Source organism: Tasmannia lanceolata, unplaced genomic scaffold (genome assembly GCF_043159265.1).
Source record: "Tasmannia lanceolata isolate RefF3 unplaced genomic scaffold, GAP_Taslan_0.1 ptg000003l, whole genome shotgun sequence".
Taxonomy (NCBI): Eukaryota; Viridiplantae; Streptophyta; class Magnoliopsida; order Canellales; family Winteraceae; genus Tasmannia; species Tasmannia lanceolata.
This window is the reverse complement of record NW_027518680.1, coordinates 21,680,976-21,703,862: the sequence shown is the minus strand read 5'-3', so window position 1 is coordinate 21,703,862 and position 22,887 is coordinate 21,680,976. Positions and strand designations below refer to the sequence as shown.

At 39.3% G+C, this 22,887-nt stretch overlaps 1 protein-coding gene across 1 annotated transcript in view; it reads right to left on the bottom strand.

Annotated features, from left to right (window-relative positions):
• Nucleotides 1-710: 710 nt before the first annotated feature.
• Nucleotides 711-22,887, bottom strand: part of LOC143853837 (protein LIKE COV 1-like) — a 44,340-nt gene continuing 22,163 nt past the window's right edge. The window contains exons 4-7 of the mRNA XM_077363554.1: nt 13,416-13,583; nt 13,243-13,340; nt 1,692-1,818; nt 711-1,087 (exon numbers count right to left, since the gene is read on the bottom strand). Coding sequence (XP_077219669.1) covers nt 990-1,087; nt 1,692-1,818; nt 13,243-13,340; nt 13,416-13,583 — 491 coding nt within the window. The 3' untranslated portion in view covers nt 711-989. The remainder of the gene's footprint in view (nt 1,088-1,691; nt 1,819-13,242; nt 13,341-13,415; nt 13,584-22,887) is intronic.

Genomic DNA, 22,887 nt, shown 5'->3' with positions numbered 1-22,887 from the left:
ACCGTCTCCTCTTAATTCTCTCACCATCCCACTCTCAACACTTGGTAAGCTAATATTCTATGAGAAAAAAAATCCATTGATGATCTATGCGATCGGATGCCATTGATCACATCTTGTTCGGAAGATTCTACGTCCTTGATCTACAAAGCCTCTCCTAGTGTTCTGCCAAGAAAAAGCTAACCTTAGGATTATTTTTTTTTAGTGTTCTTTCACACAAGATATCCATTCGGCATGGGACCAAAACCATGTCACCTCATGACATTTTACAAAACCAACAGTCGTATTGCAGATAAATGTCCCAGCATTGGGCCCTAGAATTGATCACCACCCTTGATCCAGACAGTACGTTCTCGTCTAGAATATTACATGTTATATTTGTATTTCTTTTCTTTCAAGGACCTTTTGTTAATATTATTCGAAAAATGAACCATCAAAGATAATGAATGGTTTAGATCAATCATGGTGGACCCTATATGCATGGTAAGATAAGGGGAGTTTTTTGTAAATTTTTGGTATATTTACCAAGAACCTGTTTGGATAGCACGGATTTTCTGGAAAAAGTTTTATTTACAGGGACCTTTAATTTATAATGATATCCCTAAAATTTATGATTTCCCTCTTTATTGTGTAAATAAAAAAAATCCAAGAAAATTTTTTCCTCGAGAAATGTTTTTCCTGCAATCGAAGTTTGGCCTAAAGGAGTACACATAAGAAAGAGAATCCAAACTCTTGGATTACATTTCAGCTGTAATAAGTCTATCTGCTAAGGAATTTACCCACCAATATATGATAACCAGCACCCACATTTCCAAGCCTTTTTCTGCTACAATTTACACCGCATCTAAAACCCGTTAAAAGGAATGTTACATACCGTTAGAATCCGGATGACAATGACAATCTGAAAACCAATCCAAGCAAACCACGTGGCCGATCCAATAGCTGAAACCATGAGGGATTAGCAATACAAAGTCTGGTGGGTGCGTCAATTTTCAGCTTCTGATAGCTCTACTTCTATCCATCTGTATTGTTTGAGAGTCCAGCGTAGACAGGATCTGAGGCATTGACATGCCCCCAGAGACAACAATCTCTACACTCACAACAGAAACACAAGGGGGTTAGATTCCAATGTTGCAATGGGAGGATATATGGCTGCAGAAGAATAATAGCTTCGCACTGCTAGCATGAATTTAGGGATGCAACTTGGGGTCGATTTATGGACATTCGGGTTGCGCTTTTACCTTAAAATTGTGTCAGTTCGGGTTGATTCTAATTCATTTTTTAGCATAAGCTCAACCCAACCTGACCCAAGTTGCAGCCCTACATGGATTTGATATGGAAAGCATCTGAGAAGATTTAATCTCTACACTATTAATCAAGCTAGTTCAAACTCTCAATTGGGTTCTCGAAAAACTGGCAGAATCCAATCAATTCGACCAAACATGTCAATAGAAAACTCAGTTCATTTAAAACCCAAGAAGATATAGGTAATCAAAAAACTTAATTGCATCTTAAAAGTAAGATTTCTCAAGCTCAATCAAGTACTTGATTGAGATTTGAGTCAACTCTGACTCAGCCCCTCATCAAGTTCGAATTAAGTTAACATTTTCTAAATCTGGCCCACCATTTGCTTTTTCCAGTGTCTTAATAGGAAAGAAGATGGTGGTGATGATACTATGAAAAATAACACTTACCAATTCCCTCACGGACGGATAAATTAGGCCTAATGACATCCTTCGAGTTGACCAGAAATATATCGCCAATGTAAAGATGGTTAGTAGGCACATAGACACAGCAGAGCTCCTCTTCGCCCGAATAGTTCTGCATTTCCGAGTCAAGTTAGAAAATTATTGTTCTCTACTCCAGATAAAGAAAAGAAGAATTAACACAGTATAATCGGAGTGCGAATTCCGAACTTCAATGGGAGAAAATAGAGGTTGCATGAAGAAACTTAACCAGAATAATCTGAGTGAGAAAATAAAAACATTAATAAGACAATGCATACTGAGCCTGAACATTTTTTTTTTGAGAAGGTAACTATTTCATTTCGTCTATAAAAATTTACAAATTGACACACGGGACAAGCTGTCTCTATGACTGTACAAAAAAAGCAAGACTATAATCTTATGTAATCCCCGTGATATCGTTGAAAGATATTTCCGTGTCTGATCGCCATTGAATTTGCTGTTCGTCTCCTATGCGTTAATGATGAACGGATATCTCGAACAAGGTCTCTAATCTCTTCCACAGTGCTTGCTAGTCTCCATGGCCCAGCACGTCTGCCCCCAGCCCATGGATACCCGAACATGCACATGGAAACCCGACCAGTGAACTTCTTTCTCATTAAGAAAAAACTATACATTACCCTCACTGATAATTTCTACGACATCTCACAATTGTAATAAAATAGTGCAAACTTGTTCCACGTTGACCTTGAAAGTTCCACGGTAAAATCGAACGGTGATACAATGGAGAAGGAGCTTCGAGAAAAGATTAATAGTTGCCTCAAAGAGCAGAATGAAACTGCTACCTGGAGTATGCTGGAGGATATCAAAAAGCGGGCTGAGCCTAAAAAGAGAGAAACAGATAGGAAACAAACGCGGAAGGGGAACCAGGAGTCCCGTGCCTCGGTTGGAACATATGGAAGGAAAGGAATCAGCGCCTTTCTGGAGAGAGAGAAGGGTGCGGTGTGTTTTGACAAGATAGAACTAATAACTTAGGCCAAAAGCCGTATGGAATAACATATGGTGTTGGGGGCATTTTATGAAACTGGAATGCTGTTTATTTGGGATAGGAGAATTGTGGAGAAAATATCACCAAAATGGGAAGCCCCGCTAAGGGGATGGATGAAATTAAATTTCCTTGGGAATTCATTAGGCAATCCCGGAATGGATGGGATTGGTGGAGTGGTTAGGGATGAAAATGGAAACAAGGTGATGACCTGCTCCGGACCTACTGGTATATGTGATGCAAATGAGGCAGAAGCAAGGGCTCTGCTATTTGGTATAATGGTGTGCGGGACATATAACCAAACCACCAATCACTGAGAGCGAATACCTAATTCGATAGTTTGGGCAATGGATAGTACAAAAGGACCATGGAAACTCTACTGTAATGTGACTGGGGTTCAATCCTGGATCATTGTAGGTAGGTCTTGTCCCTGCTTCATGTTTCTGATTAATAAAGTTGTCAATTTTCACAAAAAAAAAATAGTGCAAACTTGTGTGTGTGTGTGTGTGTGTGTGCGCGCGTGTGTGTGTGTGTGTGTGTGTGTGTGTGAGAGAGAGAGAGAGAGAGAGAGAGAGAGAGATTGTGTGCTACTGATAATGTCACTACTCACTACCAAGTTTTGATAATGGCTCGAAATAACCTCGTTTTTTTAATTGGTTGCTGAGAGCCTTTTGGGAATTGTAATAGCCTTTGACAGCTGGTTAAATAATAAGAGATAAGGTGATTGTCTTTTTATCAAAACATGGTAGTGGGAATATCAATAGCCTATATATCTGTTAGATTTTATACGATGAGTGGGCGTAGGAAGTTGGTTTTTTCATATGAGCACAAATCGTCATTCAAACTCCATCCTGAGGTTACGATTTTGTAAGATGTTATATGGCTTTAAAAAATAAAGCAAGCACGCATGTTGATGCAGGACAATACCTAATTTAGGGAAAATCCTACACTCCTAATGGGATTAAAACTTTAGGACAGTTTAGGGCTTACGCGGAAAACTAAAAGAACACTTAACAACTAACCTAAGAATAAATTAACGCCTAATGAATCTATGGGCAGCAGCAATAATGAGACTTAAATAGCATAAATAATTGTAAAGATTGTAATTAAGCATGAACTAAACCTTATACAAATCAATCAAACCGATAAAGACTCATAAGATGAATTGATAATCGAATGATTAGTCCGAAACTAGGCCTACGCAAGCAACCTATGATTTGTGGGCACGGAGTGTCGAACACGACAAACCCCCAAATTTTAGAAATGGGGACATAGCTAAAATAAAAAGTATATGTAATCATGATTTGTGGATATGGATTCGTGTGTCCAGTTTCGACATGGATACAAGTTGTCTAAATGAGGTAAACACAATATTCAATTAAAAAACAAAAGGTCACACTTGACACGCTATAAAAACATGTCTACACACCCACATTAAGTCTAACACTTCCAGCAATACAAGTAAAAGTGTCCAAAGGAGTGTCGACATGTGTGGACACGCGTGTTGTGTCGGACACGGCAGGACACGTGAGTCGGCAATAAATTCGAAGTGTCGGCCAAATCATAGCATGCAACCAATTAAAAGAACTAAAAGATAATGTAAGACCTATCAATTAGATCTAACAAAAGTATGAGAAATTAATAATAATCAATGAAGAAAAACAAAAAAATGTCCACTACCATGAATTGGGTCAAAACAGTCCAGATTTATGCTGTAGGGGTATTTGGTAATTTCTGCAGATCTGGAAATTGAAGGAAATTGATCTCCAGATCATAGAAGTAGGAAACGCCTAGGGTAGGTGAAAAACGCGTTTCCGAAACGGGTACGAAACGCTTTTTGGAAAATGGTGAAACGCCTGTGAAACGTATGTGAAACAATTGTGAAACGCGTTTCCCATTCTTGGAAATGCGTTTCTAAGAAATGGGAAACGTGTTTCACTTCCATGGCAACGCGTTTCTTGGAATTTTAATACTTTTAAAGGGTATATTTAAACCCCCTTTAGTTTTCTGTGAACAACCCTATCTAGTTTAAAGATAAATACACTAAAGAGGGCTGTCCTTATCAATATATATGTTACCATCACATTTATGTGTTTCACTAGCGTTTCCTTTAGGTTTCACGTACCTTTCACTAGCGTTTCCCTTAGGTTTCCCAAACGTTTCCCTAGCGTTTCCAAAACGTTTCCCTTGCGTTTTCCAATGCGATTCACATGTGTTTCTCTATCATTTCTCGTTTCTCGTTTCCCCTCTGATTTTTTTCACGCGTTTCACGTTTCTGTTTCACGTACCGTTTCCTGTTTCCGTTTTCCGAACTGACAACTATGGTCCAGATCTTAGGTAAGTGTTTAGGTAGGTAAAATTAAGGTAATTCTAGGATTTAGGTACTGATTTGATAGTAAGTTTAGGCTATGAATCTTTAAAAGGGTTTCGGGCTTGAAAAGGGTAAAACTTCCAATAGGGTTCAAAAAGGTTTGAAAGTTGAGATTCTTGTGAGTTTTAGGTGAGGTTTAATCACTAAAACAATCCCTAAAAATCTCAAAACAAGATCTTGAAGAACAATGGAGATCTATGGATTTTGGGTTTTTCTAGTTTTAGGGTTCAAAAACAAAGAAAATCGAAAATCTGATTTACTAACCTTGTTTGTGGTGATTTGATTGAAGAAATAGAAGAAAATAGGTGAGAGGAGATGGGAGAAGGTGGTTCCAAACCACAAAGAAGATAAGAGAAGAAGTTTCTAACTTCAATGGCTCACAAAAAAACGTCAATTTTATTCAATATTCAAAAAGTCCCTTACATTGCTTTCATAAGATGTATTTATAAGAAAAGAAACCATAGCAGATAACTTAAAACCTAAGCAACTAATCTCAACCATTCATCTAATCTAAAGTAAACTAAATAAAGTTCAAAACTTACCAAAAATAGTAATCTCGTAATGGACCTATATCACTTCCTAAAAACACTCATAACATGCTCAAAACACATCCAAATAATGTGATCTTAGGCTCATTAAATAGGTAATTGAAAAACCTTTCTAATAATACAAAAAACACACCAAACGGATGAGATTTGGTGCCTAAAAAGTATGATACAAATAAAATGATGAAAATAGAAAGTAAATAATAAAAAAAAGCGCACATGTCTGTGGCCAATGCTAGAGTCTCCGCCATCAGTCTCGTCCACATCTGCGCTTGTAAACCTTGAATCCACTCCCATTCTTGATGTCCCCATCACATGTCTTACATAAACTCAGCTGCAGAGTTTTTTTTTTGCAAAATCTCTTAAACACCATACTTCTAATGAGATTTTGCTGAGAATCCTTTAGAAAAAATTAGTTTGGGACAAAGCCTTTGTCCCAAACTAGTTGGAGTCGGCTAAAATGAATCCTTTAGAAAAAATTCATGAAGAAGGTGAAAGGAATCTACCCGGCTCTAGTTGGGTTCTTCTACGTGGATCATTTTCTTCCATTCTATCCTATCCAAGGTCATGTTCTCTGTTATGTTCCTAGCGATCAAGTCTTTCGTCACTGTTTCTACCCAAGCTGTTTTCGGTCTGCCCCTACCTCTTTTTACTCTATCAATTTGGCACGAGTGGCCTCTTCCCACCAGAGCATCCAAAGGCCTACGTTGGATATGTCCAAACCATCTTAAGCGATGCTCTCTCATCTTCTCCTCAATTGGTGCCACCCCCACCTTTTTATGAATGTCTTCATTTTAAATTCTATCTAACCTTGTGTGGCCACAAATCCATCTAAGCATTCGCATCTCCGCTACACTCATCTTATGCACATGTTGCTTCTTGGTGGCCCAACATTCTGAGCCGTACAGCATGGCTGGCCTCACAGTTGTCATATAAAACTTTCCCTTCAACTTGGTAGGGATTTTACGGTCGCACAGAACTCCTGAGGCAAGCTTCCACTTCAACCAATCTGCTCTTATTCTATATTTTAACATTCTCTTCAATCTCTCCTTATGTAGAATTGAACCAAGATTGCAAAAGATATCCCTCTTATGTATTCAAGCTACTAAACAACCAATTATTCTTTATATTCTTTATTTCCATGATTCTTCCACCTTTTAGAATTCAGATTTGTGAATATTATTCTTCAAAATGCGGTGGTTTAGATTGAGAAACTTTGCCCTGTTTTTATGTATTGACGCTAAATGCCCCTATTTTAGATTGCAAAAGTGCAAACAAGGCTTTAATAACTACGCAAAGTAAAACACGTGTGATCTAACTATGCAAAGTAAACATGTGTGATCTATTTACGATTTCTAGCTACGCACCGAATCAACTCAGTGTGCTGAACAGTGAAAAAGTCTATTAGGAGGTGTTGATCTGTATATGTGATTTCTAAATTATGGTTTACTACTGAATTATTATAAGTTTCAAAAGGAAATTGTAGAGATTATATTGTTAGGGGAAGAAACGGTTCAACAGCTATGATTTGTGGACACGGACATGGGTGTCGCATGTTGACACGGACACAGAGGTCAGACACAGCAATTCCCTAAAATCTAGAAACGGGGACACAGCTGGAAACAAGAATAAAACTTGTATATGCAATGAAAATCAGAGGCAAATATATAACTTTCATTGCCTACAAGGAATATATTTCGGCTACTGATATTGGTACTACCATGTTTTAATAAATGCGCAAACTCAGCTTGTCTTTTCCTTTTTAATTTAGATTTGGGAACTGTAAAATCTTTTGACAGCTGCTTTAATAAATGCACAAACTCAGCTTGTCTTTTCCTTTTTAATTAGATTTTGAGAGCTTTTTGGGTGTATTTTTCTTTCTGTGTACTCATATGTATTCAAGTGCAGAGACATGACTAGTGCAGATGACTTTTTTACTGTATTCAAAGGATATGGCTGGTGCAGATGACGTTGACATATATTCATTTAAAAAACACTGAAACAGACTGCAACTCATATAAAAGTAAAAAGGGATTTGCTAGGGACCATCGCAGAAGGCATTTCGCAGGCTGGCTGTTGCATGAGAGAGTAGCCACAAAGGCGCACTTTACAACATATTTTGTCTCATTCATTTAATTCATCTGAGGTGGCTGCTCTCTCATGCAACAGCAGGCCCACGAAATACCTTCTGCGATGATCCCTAGCAAATCCCAAGTAAAAAAGAGATAAAAAGTTAATAAAGTTACTGCAGATGACTGTTGCAATTTAAAAAGTAAATGACGAATGATATTAAAAAATGATAAGCACCTGAAGAAATGAAAAAGTTGCTGCAGATGATTTTTTACAACTCATGTAAAAGGTGAAAAAATGATTGCAACAGACAAAAAGGAATTTTCTAAAGTATCCTGCTAATACAAATATGAATTAAAAACTCTAAAAAAATCGCAAAAGGTGTTGTTTTTAGCTTTTTATGCCGCTAGAGGTGTCGAAATCCGTGTCCACACATGTGTCCGTGTCGACATGGGTCAATGCTAAATATCAGGTGTGTCCACGAATCATAGTTCAACAGGAACAGTTGTTTATAAAGCATTTATTTGCATCTTTAGTTTATATATTTTTTTAAGAGTTTGCATCCAAGGGAATTGTATATTTAGCATTTATCTTGAACTATTTGATGCTGTTTATGTAGCATTTTGTATAACTATTCAACTGTTTTGTTTAGATGATGGGGTCTATCAGTTCGTAACCTAATGTTATATCTAAAGATGACGACTTTATCAATTTGGAAACTTCTGTTAGGTAACAGTTCTACATTGGAAGAAGTAGGCCGAGGAATAGGGAATTATTTATAGAGGACACTTATCTCGTAATGAATTTGGTCGTGCTGAAGAAGCTTATGGATTTTATAACAATTATACTGGGCATAAGGGTTTTGACACCTGCAAGCGTAACTCTGAAAGGTCACGAGTAGATAAGTCAGTTATATCTAAAAATTGTTTACGTTGCAAAGGTGTCCGTGAAAAAAATACTCAGGAAGAGAGAACAGGGTTGAGTGAGAGCTGGATGAAACAAGATCAGGGTGTAAGAGGATGATGGAAGGAAACAATGAAATATTGGTAGTCGATAGACTTAAAGAAAAACATAATCAAGACTCGTTAAGCCCAACAAAAGTAAGTTCACTTCAGTCTCATAGAGGTATTAATGCAGTATATGGTTCTATCATTGATAGTATGGTAGCTGCAAACATACCTAGAGGAGATATATATATCGTTATGTTTCAAATGTCGTTGGACGGGTAGAGAATGTTAATTTTGGCGATCGTGATTTATATAATCATATCTCTGCCTGTTGAAGAAGTGCTCCTGGATCAGGAGATGCTCAAACTGTGGTAAAATGTTTTAATAAAATGCACAACATTAATTCTAATTTTTTCACTCAATTGAAGTAGACGATGATGGCCACATTAGTGACTTTTTCTAGGTTGATGGTCGGCTAAGGCAATTTCAAGAGTAGTCCAAACAACCATGCATTACTTATCCAGGTGACACATCTTGAAAAAAGTTGCAAACATATTAGGGCATGTATGTAGAGAGCATGAAAATTTTGGAGGTGAATTTCAAAAATGCCACGGGAACACCTTAACAGTTGATGAGTTTGAAATATAATGGCATACTCTCATTAATAAATATTCACTTCATGACAATGCATAGCTAAAATCGTTGTATGGAATACGACATAAATGGATTCATGCTTTCACACGAAGATATTTCACGGCACGAATGTCTACAACACAACGGAGTGAAAGTATAAATGCATTTTTTGTAAGTAGTTGAAAAGAAAAAGCTCTTTACAAGAATTTCTTCATTGTTATGATGCAGCACTTGACCATAAATACCATAAAAGACCGATTTTGATTATAAAATTCTAAATAACAAACCGCAAACAAAAATAAGAATGCCCATGCTACAACAAGTTGCACCCCTCTATACATGAGCAAATTATTTGCTATTTGAAAATGAATTAGACTAAAATTTTAATTATATCAATTGATGAGATTGAAAGTAATGGACTCAACAAGTTGTATAAGTTAAAGAACCGTGTAAAGGAAAATAGTCGGTGCTACGTTGTTAGATTTTCAGAAACATCCGAGCTAGAAGTAAGATGTTCATCTTGGAAATTGGAGTCTGAAGATATTCTATGTAGACATGCAATGAAAGTGATGAGTTATAATAATATCATAGTCCTCCCTCTTAAATACATATTAGAAAGATGGACGATGAATGTGAGGACTAAGGTTGTGAATGACTTTGTTAGCATTCCTCTAAGAGATGATTGGAGAAATTCAGAAATGTTAAGATATAATGATTTCATATCCCGAGCTCGTAGAATTGCAGAAGAATCAACACCTCTTAACATCTACGAGGAATTGTGTAATAATATGCAGACTCTTAGATGAAATTATGGCATTAAAAAATTCAGTTGCAAAAGGAAAAAATGTTAATAAACCATATGGTGCAAGGGTAGAAAGTGATACAATATCAGAAAGTCAGATAGAGGCAGTTAATCATGCAACCATCGTATTGAACCCTCAAACCGTGAATACAAAAGAATGTAAATGGGCCTTAAATCCTCTGATTAAACTTGAGGACATGTGAGTACATTGTGATCATGTTCTCGGCAGATGCTACAACTTTTCTTTAATCGCTTCTCCGAATGTCGTACAGTTATTTTGTAGCGCATGACTAGAATGATGGTTGCATGATTCAATATGATGATTACATGATTAATTGACTCTATTGACTTTCTAATATTGTATAATCACCTCCAATCATGCCACCAGATGGTATATTAACATTATTTCCTTTTGCAACCGAATTTTTCAAAGTCACAATTTCATCTAAGTATCTCTGCATACTATTACACGCATCCTCGCAGATGTTAAAAGGTATTGTGGCTTCTTCTGCAATTCTACGAACTCGAGACATGAAATCATTATATCTTAACATTTTTGAATTTTCCCAACCATCTCTGAGAGGAATGTCAGGAAAGTCATTCACAACCTTAGTCCACGCATTCATCATCCACCTTTCTAATACGTATTTATGAGGAAGGACTATGACATTATTATGACCCATCACTTTCAATCCATGTCTACATAGAATATTTTCAAACTCAAATTTCCGACATGAACATCTTACTCTTAGTTCGGATGTTTCTAAAAACATAACAATGTTTTATTTACATAGTTCTTCAACTGATACAACTTGTTAAGCCCATCACTTTCAATCCCATCAATGATATAATCAAAATATTGGTATTCCTTAAGGGATGCAAGATGTTGTAGCATGCGCATTCTCATTTTTGTTGTCGATTTCCTATTTAGATTTTTATAATCAAACTCGGTTTCTTGGTGGTATCCATGGTCAAGTGTTACATCATAATAATGAATAAATTCTTGTAAAGATCATTTTCTTCTCAAATACTTACCAAAAATGCATTTATACTTTCACTTCGTTGTGTTGTGGAGATTCTTGTCGTCAAATATTCTCATCTGTAAACAATAATCCATTTATGTCATATCTCATACAACAATTTTAGCTACACATTGCATTAAAGTGAATATTTATTTATGAGAGTATGCCATTATATTTCAAACTCATCAACTATTAAGTTGTCTCTATGGCATTCTTGAAATTCACCTCTGAATTGTTCATGCTCTCTACATACATGCCCCAATATGTCTGGAACTTTTTTTCAAGTACTCGTGAAATTGCCTTAGTCATTGCAGGATCTTGATGTGTAAAAATAACAATAAGAGGTTTTCCAAACATTGCTCGAAGTCATGTGCTAAATAACAAAGAAAAGAAGGCCATTGTCACATCACAAAGCAATGTAGCACCAAACATCACAGTCATTGTGCTTCTATTCTATTCTACTTAGTGAAATTATTTTCCTCCCTAATGCTAACAAGGGCACACTAGTACACAACATGGAAACAAACGTCCTGCTCCTTCGATACAATAAACTATCCAATTTCCAATCACCAGATTTTCCTTACTATTTTTCCATATATAAGGATACTCCAAGAGGAGGTCCAACTCATTCTTGTTGATTCGCTACGACAATTTCAGCATAATTGCAACTTGCAAGGGTCCCACTATTTTTCCTCTCCAAATGGTTAAAGCGGATGGTATTGAAATGGCCTCCAATACACCATGCATCACTCCATAGCCGTCTAACTTCTTCGGTCCTTCCAACTCCATCCACAACCTCCAACAAAGCCTAGGGCCAGTAAGGCTACAAAACAAGTTTCCTTCAAAGCACAATTATTATTTCCACCAACTCATTATGGCTAATAAGCGACGTAAATCTGACCATACTTGTATTCGTCATGTGGTTTCCCCACTTTTATGGTTCAACTAGATGCGATTGAAATGACCACCAGTAAACCACAGATCACTCCACCACCCTCCACAACCACCAACAAATCCTAGGGTTAATAAGGTTATGAAAAAAGTGTAACCACCCATGTGAAACATCCCTCTTCCCTCAAAATCGGAAGTGAGAATTAGCTGCACTAAACATACTCCTTGTTTGTCACCTCTAATCCAGAACCATGATATGCAACATACATACACACACACACATCCATCCATAGAGGGGTTCTCACCACTTCCATAAAATTTCTAAATCGACATGGTGGTTTCACATATGAAAACCACCGTGTCACAGGGACCAAATATACAGCTTAAAGTAGGCAGCATGATGGTGTCCATGTGCAAAACCGCATGTATCTACATGCATGCATAAGCAACCAAGCCAAACTAATTTAAGTGGCCAATTTATCCTATGATGATTAGAAACCGAGCTATTTTGGAAGCATTAAGAATACTCCTCAATGATATTTTTAATTATGAATGGGTGATTTGGAATTTGGCAAAATAATAGTACTTCAATGCACAAAATTTCAGAATTGTTCAAGGGTCTTTAATTTAAACTTGGAAACTTTATGCAACAGTGATCCACCCTGCCAAAGAAGAGAGAGACTGGTTTAGTGTCCTGCAAGAATACCCAATTTTGTGACACCGCCCATTACCACTTTACATGTGGCACAACAATGCAATGATCAAGACCTTGCATCCAGGACCCAGGAATTGGCCACATTCTAAAAATGAGCCATGGGAGGTTCAGACCATCAGATCTGAGCATCTTTTTACATTGGTCCACTCATACTATGCCCAATGGGTAATCAATTCCAATCATTACACAAAACCCAACCACGATAAACATGTAGCGTGGGGATTGGGCAGAAACAATTTGGGGTTCTCCTTGAGGGACACTATCCTTTGACACTCCAAAATGAGGGTAATGCATCATTTCTGAAGGCAAAAACTAAATAACTTCTCAGGCCTCATGGAAAATCAGCAAAAAATTGAATGGCCTTCCAGAACATCAAGGTTGTTCTGAAAATAACCATCTCCCAATCTCCCAGGTCAGGACAGGGCATCAAGGGTTTCTTCACAGGAGAAGTTGCTATTTTTCAGAAATGTAGAGATTTTCCATATTTAAAAATTTAACAAATGCAGCTCCATTTCAAACCTGAAGAATGACGGCTGAAGTGATAAATCCAAATGCATATTCACCAATACGTGGATGCCTTATGATGGCCACTTCCTTGAAGGCTTGCGTGTTTTGATCTGTAATAATTACAGAAATTAGTAACATAGACACAAAATTAAATCAAAATGAAAATGTCAAGTGAGGGAAAATACCAGGAGATACGGCAGCACTGATTTGCTTGGAAGCATTGTAAATATGCCGAACAAATGGCATCCGCTTGATAAACCATTCTCCAAGGCTGAGAACAGATGCCCCCAGCCACGATGACATGAACACCCCGACCAAAAAGATGAACGTCACCGAAGTAATGAAACCAAGTCCTAACCAATGACACTCCCATGTCAGACACAAGTTTTGGATGTACTTCAATAATAGATGAAACCTGTAATCTACCTTTTTCCTTGCTTTTGATATTAATCAAAAACTGGTTATGCTTTATACAGATCTAATGCAATTCTGTTTATTTAGATATGCATTTTCATGTCTTATGTTTTTAATGAAGCAATATTATGAACTAACAAATTTTTCAATACTATCATATACAGTATAGACATGTCAGAGTTCCTAATTCTCTAGGAATAGCACATGGAGTTTGTGTCTAGTCCAAGTTGCATAGAACCATATAAAAGAATGACATGTATATTCACAAAAGAATAAGTGCAGGTCATGAACACTTGGTGAACCTGGCATTATAACTTCTAAATGGAGAATGTCGAATCTTTCCCTCTTTTTCAGCTTTTGTAGTTCATTGAGATATGTATTTTTCTTTTTCAATTTATCAATTCCTATTATCCTTTTAGGTTCCACAGTCTGTCTTTCCATATCATGGAGTTCCATCCTTGTAGCTAGGTCAAGAAGGAACCTTTGGATCTAATCCAGTAATGGTTGCATCACGGATATTGATTGTTCAAACTATTGTTTATCCAGTAAATTATTGTTCTGGTGTATTATGGAAATTATTTGGGATGCAAGCACCCACTAATTCTCTATGGTGGAACAAAATATCTATAATTTCCCCCTCGAATAGATTCTTCTTTTTAATTTCCAAAGGAATGTTGTTGTCTTGCCTTGAACGGTTATTTTATCTGTACAAAAAATCCCTTTTTTTTACTAAAAGATTATTCTGGTTTACCAATAGAAGGATTGAGTCATATTTTCCCATTATGACTTCTCTAGGATTTTCAGAGAATCAAGCACAAATCAAGGAAAACCTACTGCTACATAAAGCATAATAAGATCAACCAAGGAGTAATCAACAAACAAGAGAGAAATGTGTTAGCAGCTGAACCCAGTTAAAGAACACTAAAATAAAATGGCTGGATGTGGTTGAAGGAAACACAGATTTCCCTCATCTTTCTAGATACCAAATAGGTTAAACAATGGGTACCAGATGAGTACATGGGTTAACAAACCAAGCATGTTCTCACAATTTCACGATCTTCCATCCCCTCTACAGTCTCTATACCATGCACATGAGGTGGCTTAGACACCACAAAATTACTAGTTGTTGATAAACACTGCATATCTCACCAATAGACCCAAGACACCTCTGATATGGCCATAAATTATACAAAATGAACACCGGAAACAGTTAAAGATAAAAACAAATAATACAAACACTAATCAATATGTTTAATCAAAAGGTGGGGGTGGCACCAATTGAGGAGAAGATGAGAGAGCACCGCTTAAGATGGCTTGGGAATATCCAGTGTAGGCCTCTGGATGCTCCAGTGAAAAGAAGTGATTCGTGCCAAGTTGATGGAGTAAAAAGAGGTAGGGGCAGACCGAAAACAACTTGGGAAGAAACAGTGAGGAAAGACTTGAGGGCTAAAAACATAACAGAGAACATGACCTTGGATAGGAGAGAATGGAAGAAAACGATCCATGTAGACGAACCCAACTAGTGTCCGGATTAGACTTAGTCAATTTGAGCCGGGTAGATCCTTTCACCTTCTTCACAAAAATTTTCTGTAGGATTCATTAGCCGACCCCAACTAGTTTGGGACAAAGGCTTAGTTGAGTTGAGTCGAGTTTGATCAATATGTTAATTCAATTGTCGTGGCTGCTTGATTCTTACTCGAGAAGATGTTGAATTTTATAAATTGTCTGCCTTGTTTGGTATTTCATATCAAGACACATGGTTGATCAAAGAAAAAGATTGATCTCATTTTAAAAAATGAAAAAATATTGGTTAGGAACTATATATATTCCAAATATTTTTAATAACATATTTTGAAGAAAATTAGAGAGATAAAAATGATGAAAAAAGAGATCTAGCACATTCACATATAAATATAGGCAAATAACACACAACAAACATAGATATATCCTTGTTTAATCATTAGAAGAAAAAAATTACTAGACAACATTTGAAAAAAAAATCAAGTATTGACCTCAAACTCAAAAATCAGCCAATACTAGCAAAAATAAAAATTCAAGTATTTAACTCAAACTCGAAAATTAACCAAACCTGACACAATATATCAAATGGAAGATCACACAAAATTTTCTTCAAAAATTTTCAAAAAGAATACCTAGTATACCTCTATCTCCTTTACCCTACCTTCCAGACGCAAAATTAGAGGAAGAATGGTGTAGGTCTAAGAAACTTGCAATACGTATGTGGCATATTAGTGTGTATTGGGCTGTATTGTACACTGTCGCATCAGATACATATAATGTCTACAAAAAACAGCTTCAATAAAAACAATGCAAGGGTTTAAACTTTAAATAATGCACCCATTGTATCATTGTCTCGGTCTATCATGCAGTAGTAAATCCGGCACAGATCAGTATCAAGTGATACATCATTCATGGTCCCCGCATACATAAAAGGGCAGCCCAGTGCACGAGGCTCCAGCCATTGCGGGGTCTGGGGCTAGATGTACGCAGCCTTACCGCTGCTTTGCAAAGAGGCTGTTTCAGTGACTCGAACCCGTGACCACCAGGTCACAATGGAGCAACCTTACAGTTGCGAAAAGGCTCGCCCTCTATGGTCCCTCATATATCAACTGGAAAAACTCAATAGCAGGTATGTACAAAGAGACCCCATTTTTAGAATATTATCATGCCAGGCCCATGTATTTTACACACATAAGGTAATAAGCCGAAAGAACTAGGTGAAGAAAACCTTGATTTATTTTTTCATGTTTCTTTCCACATGATAACTTTTTCATTTGGAAGGAAAGCTGGGATTGAACCTCCGACCTCCAGGTTGATGAACAAAGCCTCGACCATTGAGCTAGAGCCTCAATCCCCTTGACTTTAGCTGCGATTGTCGGGACACATGATAGCTTCTATTTTTTTGAAATGGAACACATGATTACTTAATATTAATGATTTTCTACCGGAACACATGATAACTTAATATTAATGATTTTTAACTATGATCCAGATGCATTTATTTGTGTTTATCCATCCTTAGAAAAATATGGGCAGGTAAAAGTCCAGCTACCTTTTAGGTGACGTGGTCGCTTCCACATACAAAAACACTGGTAAATCGCAAGACATATATATACATACATCTTAGAAGCAGGAATCTTCTCTCGGGGTGCCACTCCCACCTCGGAACCTCGATTCGGCGCTCCTTAGGAAGGAGCTTTGAGGGAGCATGATCCCAAAGAGACTGAGACCGCTCCCATAAAAATATGAGAAAATCCCAAAAAATCAGAAATTGATAGAAAGAGATTAAAAAACATGTAAATGAATCAAAATATGTAAAACAAAAGGCATTTTTATTACTTAAACATGAAATTTTCTTGCACAAGTGCAAGTGATACATAGAAAAGCTTAAAAAAAGGAAATACATGATAACATCTCTCACAAGTCACATGTTTCAAGAGCATCATTCATAACCCGGATGATCATACTCAATGTCTTCGTCGACGTCGTCGCCGCCACGACCACAAGTAGGAGGAACATCTTCTTCAAAAGGTATGTTATCGTCATCGTTGGCCCAACCATAGTAGGTGCTTCAAGATTTTCCCAACTAATATCTCCCGGCGTGAAACTAACATCTTCATTTTCCACAACTCAATCCATCATAACAGGCAGATGATCTATACTCAAAGGGTCGCTAGTGGTGGAAGATGTCCTCATAAAGTCCCTAAAAACATTAAGATTAATGTTTAAGTTTAAACTTAACTTATTTAAAGTTATGAGGTGAGAGTTGAAAACATTAAATTAAGTTATATACCTTTGCCGGAATTTGAGGTTGTAATGGACAACAGCAGGTCATTCAATCTCTGGTGCTCCAACCTGTTTCTCTTTGCGGAGTGGATGTGTTCGAAGGTGCTCCAGTTCCTTTCACATCTAGTCACACTACAGGTCTGACTGAAGATTCTGATGGCAAAGCTCTATAATTCCTCCGCGTCACCTCCAAACTGATTCCACCATGCAATTGTAAAGTAACCAATAGCCAATCATTTATTTGTTGAAAAACTTAAAGTTAAAATGAAATAACTTAATTAAACCAATAAATCAAATATATATGGTCCCAACTTCGATCGGTTGCGGATTGCAAGCTTCATTCCAAACATACCAGTAGACTCTCGATAAGTCTCAAGTTGATTGTTGATGAGGTCATTTGTAGCTTCATCAGGTACTAATTGAGTGACGCATTCCAACAAGCCTTTGGTGACTTCACTATGCTTAGTGAAGGTTGGAGTAAAAAAGAGAACAGGGTTAAGAAAGTATCATGCTGCATGGAAGGGACAGTGGAGTTGTCTATCCCATCTTTGGTTAATGATCCTCCAGATGGGCATATAATCTGATTTTTTCTTCAACCTCTCATTGATGTTCTCTTTGGCCCTATCCATGGCCTCATATAGGTAACCCATCACCGGTTTGTCATACCAATCTACCAAACGTAGCACTCTCACTAAAGGCTCGCTGGCGTTTAAAATGTAATTGCAATTGTCCCAAAAAGATTTGTCCAACACAGTACTAACTACCTCTTCACTCAATTTGTTGAAGTGCTTTCCGATTCAACACCAGACTTTGTATGCTTATGAAATTTGTAGCAAATCTGGTCCAAGCATGACGACACAATTCCCTCCCACCTATGAACTTTCTCATCAAATTTAAAAGGCCTCCATGGTTGTAGATAAACTTTGTAATCGTTCGAGCCCTCTCAATTGTGCTTGCTATGTGAGGAAATACACTCGGTTTGCTCAGGTACTACTAGATTAGATCTAAGCAATGGGCTACACACGGAGTCCAAAAGAATGTACCATATTTTGCTTCTAATCTGTTGGAATATGTAACTTACCTAAGGGCATTTAGGACTTTGTACATTCCTTCTCCGCCACCCTCACATAGCTGAAACCCCCTTCCCTCTCGTCGTGAAACCCTAACCCCAACTCCGGCCAAACTTTCATCTGAGGCAAAACGGTATGCTGTTTTTTTCTTCTTGAGGAGTCGTTTCCCCCGCCCTTTATCTCCTCCGCCACCATCTTCTCTTTCCCTGCGCATCCCCCCTGCTCCTCTCTCTGCTCGCCCCCTTGAAGCTACCAGCACACCCCGCCCTATCCACCCCCGCGGGGCAACCGCAACTCCTGGCCGGCCCCACCCACCCAGGAAAAATCTTTCCTGGATTTTAGATTTGCACCCCCACCCCTAATTTTCCTCGGAAAATATTTTTTGTCTAGCCCGAAAAAAAATTTCCAGGAACGAGGATTTGCCCCCCCCCAAATTTTCCTGGAAAATATTTTCTGACCCCCCCGCCCCCCCACCACACACACACATATTCACTTTCCCAGAAATCTGTTTCCAGGGCTGCGATCCACCCCGCCCCTGAGGTTTTTTTTTCCAGCCCCCAATTCCTGGGTTTGCAGGTAACCCCCCCCCCCCACCCCCCCCCCCCATTTCAACTCACATCATTCTTCCTCCTCTCCCTTTCATCCCTCTGTAAACCTAAAACTCTTTTCTCCCTCTTACTATGTGTTAGATCTTCATCTCCTATTCTACTTTGATTCTTGTTTGTCTTTGCGGCTCCTCTTTGTGCCCCATGGCTTCCGTCTTGTCAAGCTTCGTTGATGACCATCATTCTTGGAGCCGCGTCTAGTTTTCTTGGCGTGTCCTAGTTTGCACACCTATTCAGTTATCTACTGTTATTCGTCTTGGTTTGGGTTGTCTGTTTCTTTCTTGCTTGTTGTTATGGAGGACGTGATTAACCATCCTTCCACAGGAGTGGCTCCTGGTGTTCGTCCGACACCCTCTTTGGCGTCTTCTTCGTCATCATCTCTCCCTGTGGATGGATCATTCCCACAGATCACTACTGTTAAGTTGGATGGGGCAAACTACGTTACTTGGAAAGCAGCCGTCGAGAAATATCTTATTGCCCGTGGGAAAGCCCACGTCATTCGACTTGATCCTCCTCCTAAGACGGATCCCACCTTTGATCGATGGGAACAGGAGGATGATCTTGTTTGTACCCTTCTGTGGTAGAGTATGGCCCCTCACGTCTCTGGGCCATTGATGCTTCTGCCTACTGCGAAACGGATCTGGGATCAGGTTACTCTTCTTTACTCTGGCGTGGCAAACATTAGTCGGATCTGCTCTTCCTATTCTGAGTGGGTGCGTTTCCGGCGTGGTGATCTCCCTCTTCCCACCCATTACAGCCAGTTCGTTGGCCTATGTCAGCAGCTTGATGTTTACATGCCGCTTACCACGGATCTCACAGAGGCTGCCCGTCAGAGGGATCAGATCCGTGTTGTGCAGTACCTTGAGAGTTTGGGTTCAGAGTACATGCATCTTCGTCATTAGATTATCGGTTCTGGCGATATTCCTTCCCTTACTGAGGTTTACTCCTGCGTCCAGCAGTGCTCTCCTGGTGATCCAATGATATCTGTTCCTATTGATGGTTCTGCTCTCGCGGCCTATGATGGCAGTTCGTCCACCTCGTGGTGGGGCCTTCTCTGCTCGTGCCGGCCGTGGTGGTGGTCATTCTGGTGGTGGTTGTGGCCGTTCTTTTTGCACTCACTGTCAGCACGAGAGACATTATATCGACCATTGCTATACCCTGCATCCCGAACTTCGTCAGGCACACTCGGCTCACATGGATGCTACTACTGCTTCTGCTTCAGATTCCGCTCCCTCTGCTTCTGTTCCTGCGCCAGCGGATTCCACCTATACATTATCCCGTGCCGATTATGAGGAGTTCCAGCGTCTGAGGCTCAGTTCTCGTCCTCCCTCTGCAGGTTTCGCCCAGCCAGGTAGTTCACCCACTACCCTTCTATCTAGCTCAGGGTCATGGATCATTGACTCTGGCGCATCCAACCACCTGACTGGTAACTCTTCTCAGCTTCATTCTTTTCGCTCCTTCTCGTCTCCCTCTCAGTATATCACCCTTGCTGATGGGTCCACTACACCTATCACTGGTGTTGGTCATATCTCCCATCATCCTGCTCTTACCTTATCTTTTGTTTTATGTGTACCAAAATCACCATTTAGTTTACTTTCAGTTAGCCAAATTAGTAAATCTCTTCACTATTCTGTCTCATTTTTCCCATCTTATTGGTTGTTTCAGGATCTCTCGACTGGGAAGACGATTGGAACGGGTCGTGAGGTAGATGGACTCTATCGTCTTGACTGTCGGCCGCATACTGTCTTACATAGCTCTGTGGATACATTTCAGTGGCATTGTCGCCTGGGGCATCCTTCACTTCAGCGGCTGCAGCAGACTTCTCTTGTTCCCGGACCTTTTTCTAGTTTTCAGTGCGAGTCATGTGAACTCGAAAAACACCGTCGCGTGTCGTTTTCTTCCCGGGTCATTAGTCGAGTGTCTAGTCCATTCTGATGTATGGGGACCCTCTAGGGTTGCGTCTAGTACTGGCTTTCGGTATTTTATTGTGTTTATTGATGACTTCTCATGCATGACCTGGTTATATTTACTGAAAAGTAGATCTGACGTGTTCTTTGTTTCGCACATTTCATTCTGAAATTAAGAATCAATAAAATTGCAATTTTAAATGTCTTCGTACTAACAATGCTAGAGAATACTTTTCTGATACTAATGGCTTTCAATCCTATCTCGCCCAACATGGGATTCTACATCAGTCTTCATGTGCGTACACCTCTCAACAGAATGGTGTTGCTGAGAGGAAACTTCGTTATTTGCTTGAAGTAGGTCGCACTCTTCTTTTTCAGATGAGTGTTCCTAAGGCATACTGGAGTGATGCCCTTCTCACGGCGTGTTTCTTAGCAAATCGCCTTCCTTCCTCCATTTTAGAGGGTGCTTCTTCTTTCAAGATTTTATCTCCTGATAAGGAACAGTTTCCTCTGACACCTCGTGTATTTGGATGTGTTTGTTTTGTTCATCACCTTGGACCTGGCCGTGACAAACTCGATCCCCGATCTGAGCGTTGTGTCTTTCTGGGGTATTCCCGTACGCAGAAAGGCTATCGTTGCTATAGCCCTCGTCTGCGTCGTTGGTTTGTCTCAGCCGATGTTACGTTCTTTGAGTCTGAGGCATTCTTCAAACATGGCGCGGAATCTTTCACCCCTTCTCTCGAGTCCGAGGTCTCGCTTCCCTTACCAGATCTACCTGCTTCTCTTCCGTCATCTCCTGTTTCTGTGCAGCCAGCTTCTGCATATTCTACTTCTTCTGCCACGTTGGAGAAGCCAGCTCCACCTAAAATTACACAGCAGTATCAGCGGCGCCAAGTTACAGATAGATCTCTTCTACCTCCTCTCGCACAATCATCTTCTGAGCCGATGATCCCTCTCTCCCGCTCTCAGGTATCTTCTCTTCCGCCTTCCCCTATTGTTTCTGATTCTCCTATTGCATCTCGTACGAGATCCCGTTCCACTGCACATCCTATTTCGAATTTTATTTCTTATGATAAGCTCACCAGTACCTTCCAGAACTTTGTCCCCTCTGTCTTCTATGTCTTTACCACAGTCAGTGGCTGAGGCTCTTGAACATCCTGGCTGGCGTGATGCTATGAACATAAAAATGGACGCTCTTCATAGTCATGATACATGGGATCTGGTTTCCCTACCCCCTGGTGCCCGTCCTGTTGGTTGTCGGTGGTGGGTTTTCTCCATCAAATACCTCCCTGATGGTACTGTCGAGCGATTAAAAGCACGGTTAGTTGCGAAAGGGTACACTCAGACTTTTGGTGTTGACTACACTGAGACCTTCAGTCCAGTTGCGAAAATTCCCTCTGTACGTGTGCTCCTGTCTCTTGCTGTTAATCATAGCTGGCCCCTTCATCAGCTGGATGTGAAGAATGCCTTCCTCCATGGCGACCTGACTGAGGAGGTGTATATGGAGCAACTACCAGGGTTTGTTGCTCAGGGGGAGACTTCCTCCTACGTGTGTCGCCTACGCAAGTCACTCTATGGCCTCAAACAATCTCCGCGTGTGTGGTTTGGGAGATTCAGTGAGGCAGTCATGCCCTTTGGCATGAAACAATGCGCAGTAGATCACTCAGTCTTCAGTTATCACTCTTCAGCTGGGTGTATTTTGTTGATAGTTTATGTGGATGACATAAGCATCACAGTGAGCAATTCACAAGGTATACAGCGTTTGAAAACCTTCTTGCAAAAGGAATTCTCAATTAAGGATTTGGGTCAGCTCAGGTATTTCTTGGGGATAGAGGTTGCTCGTTCTTCTAGAGG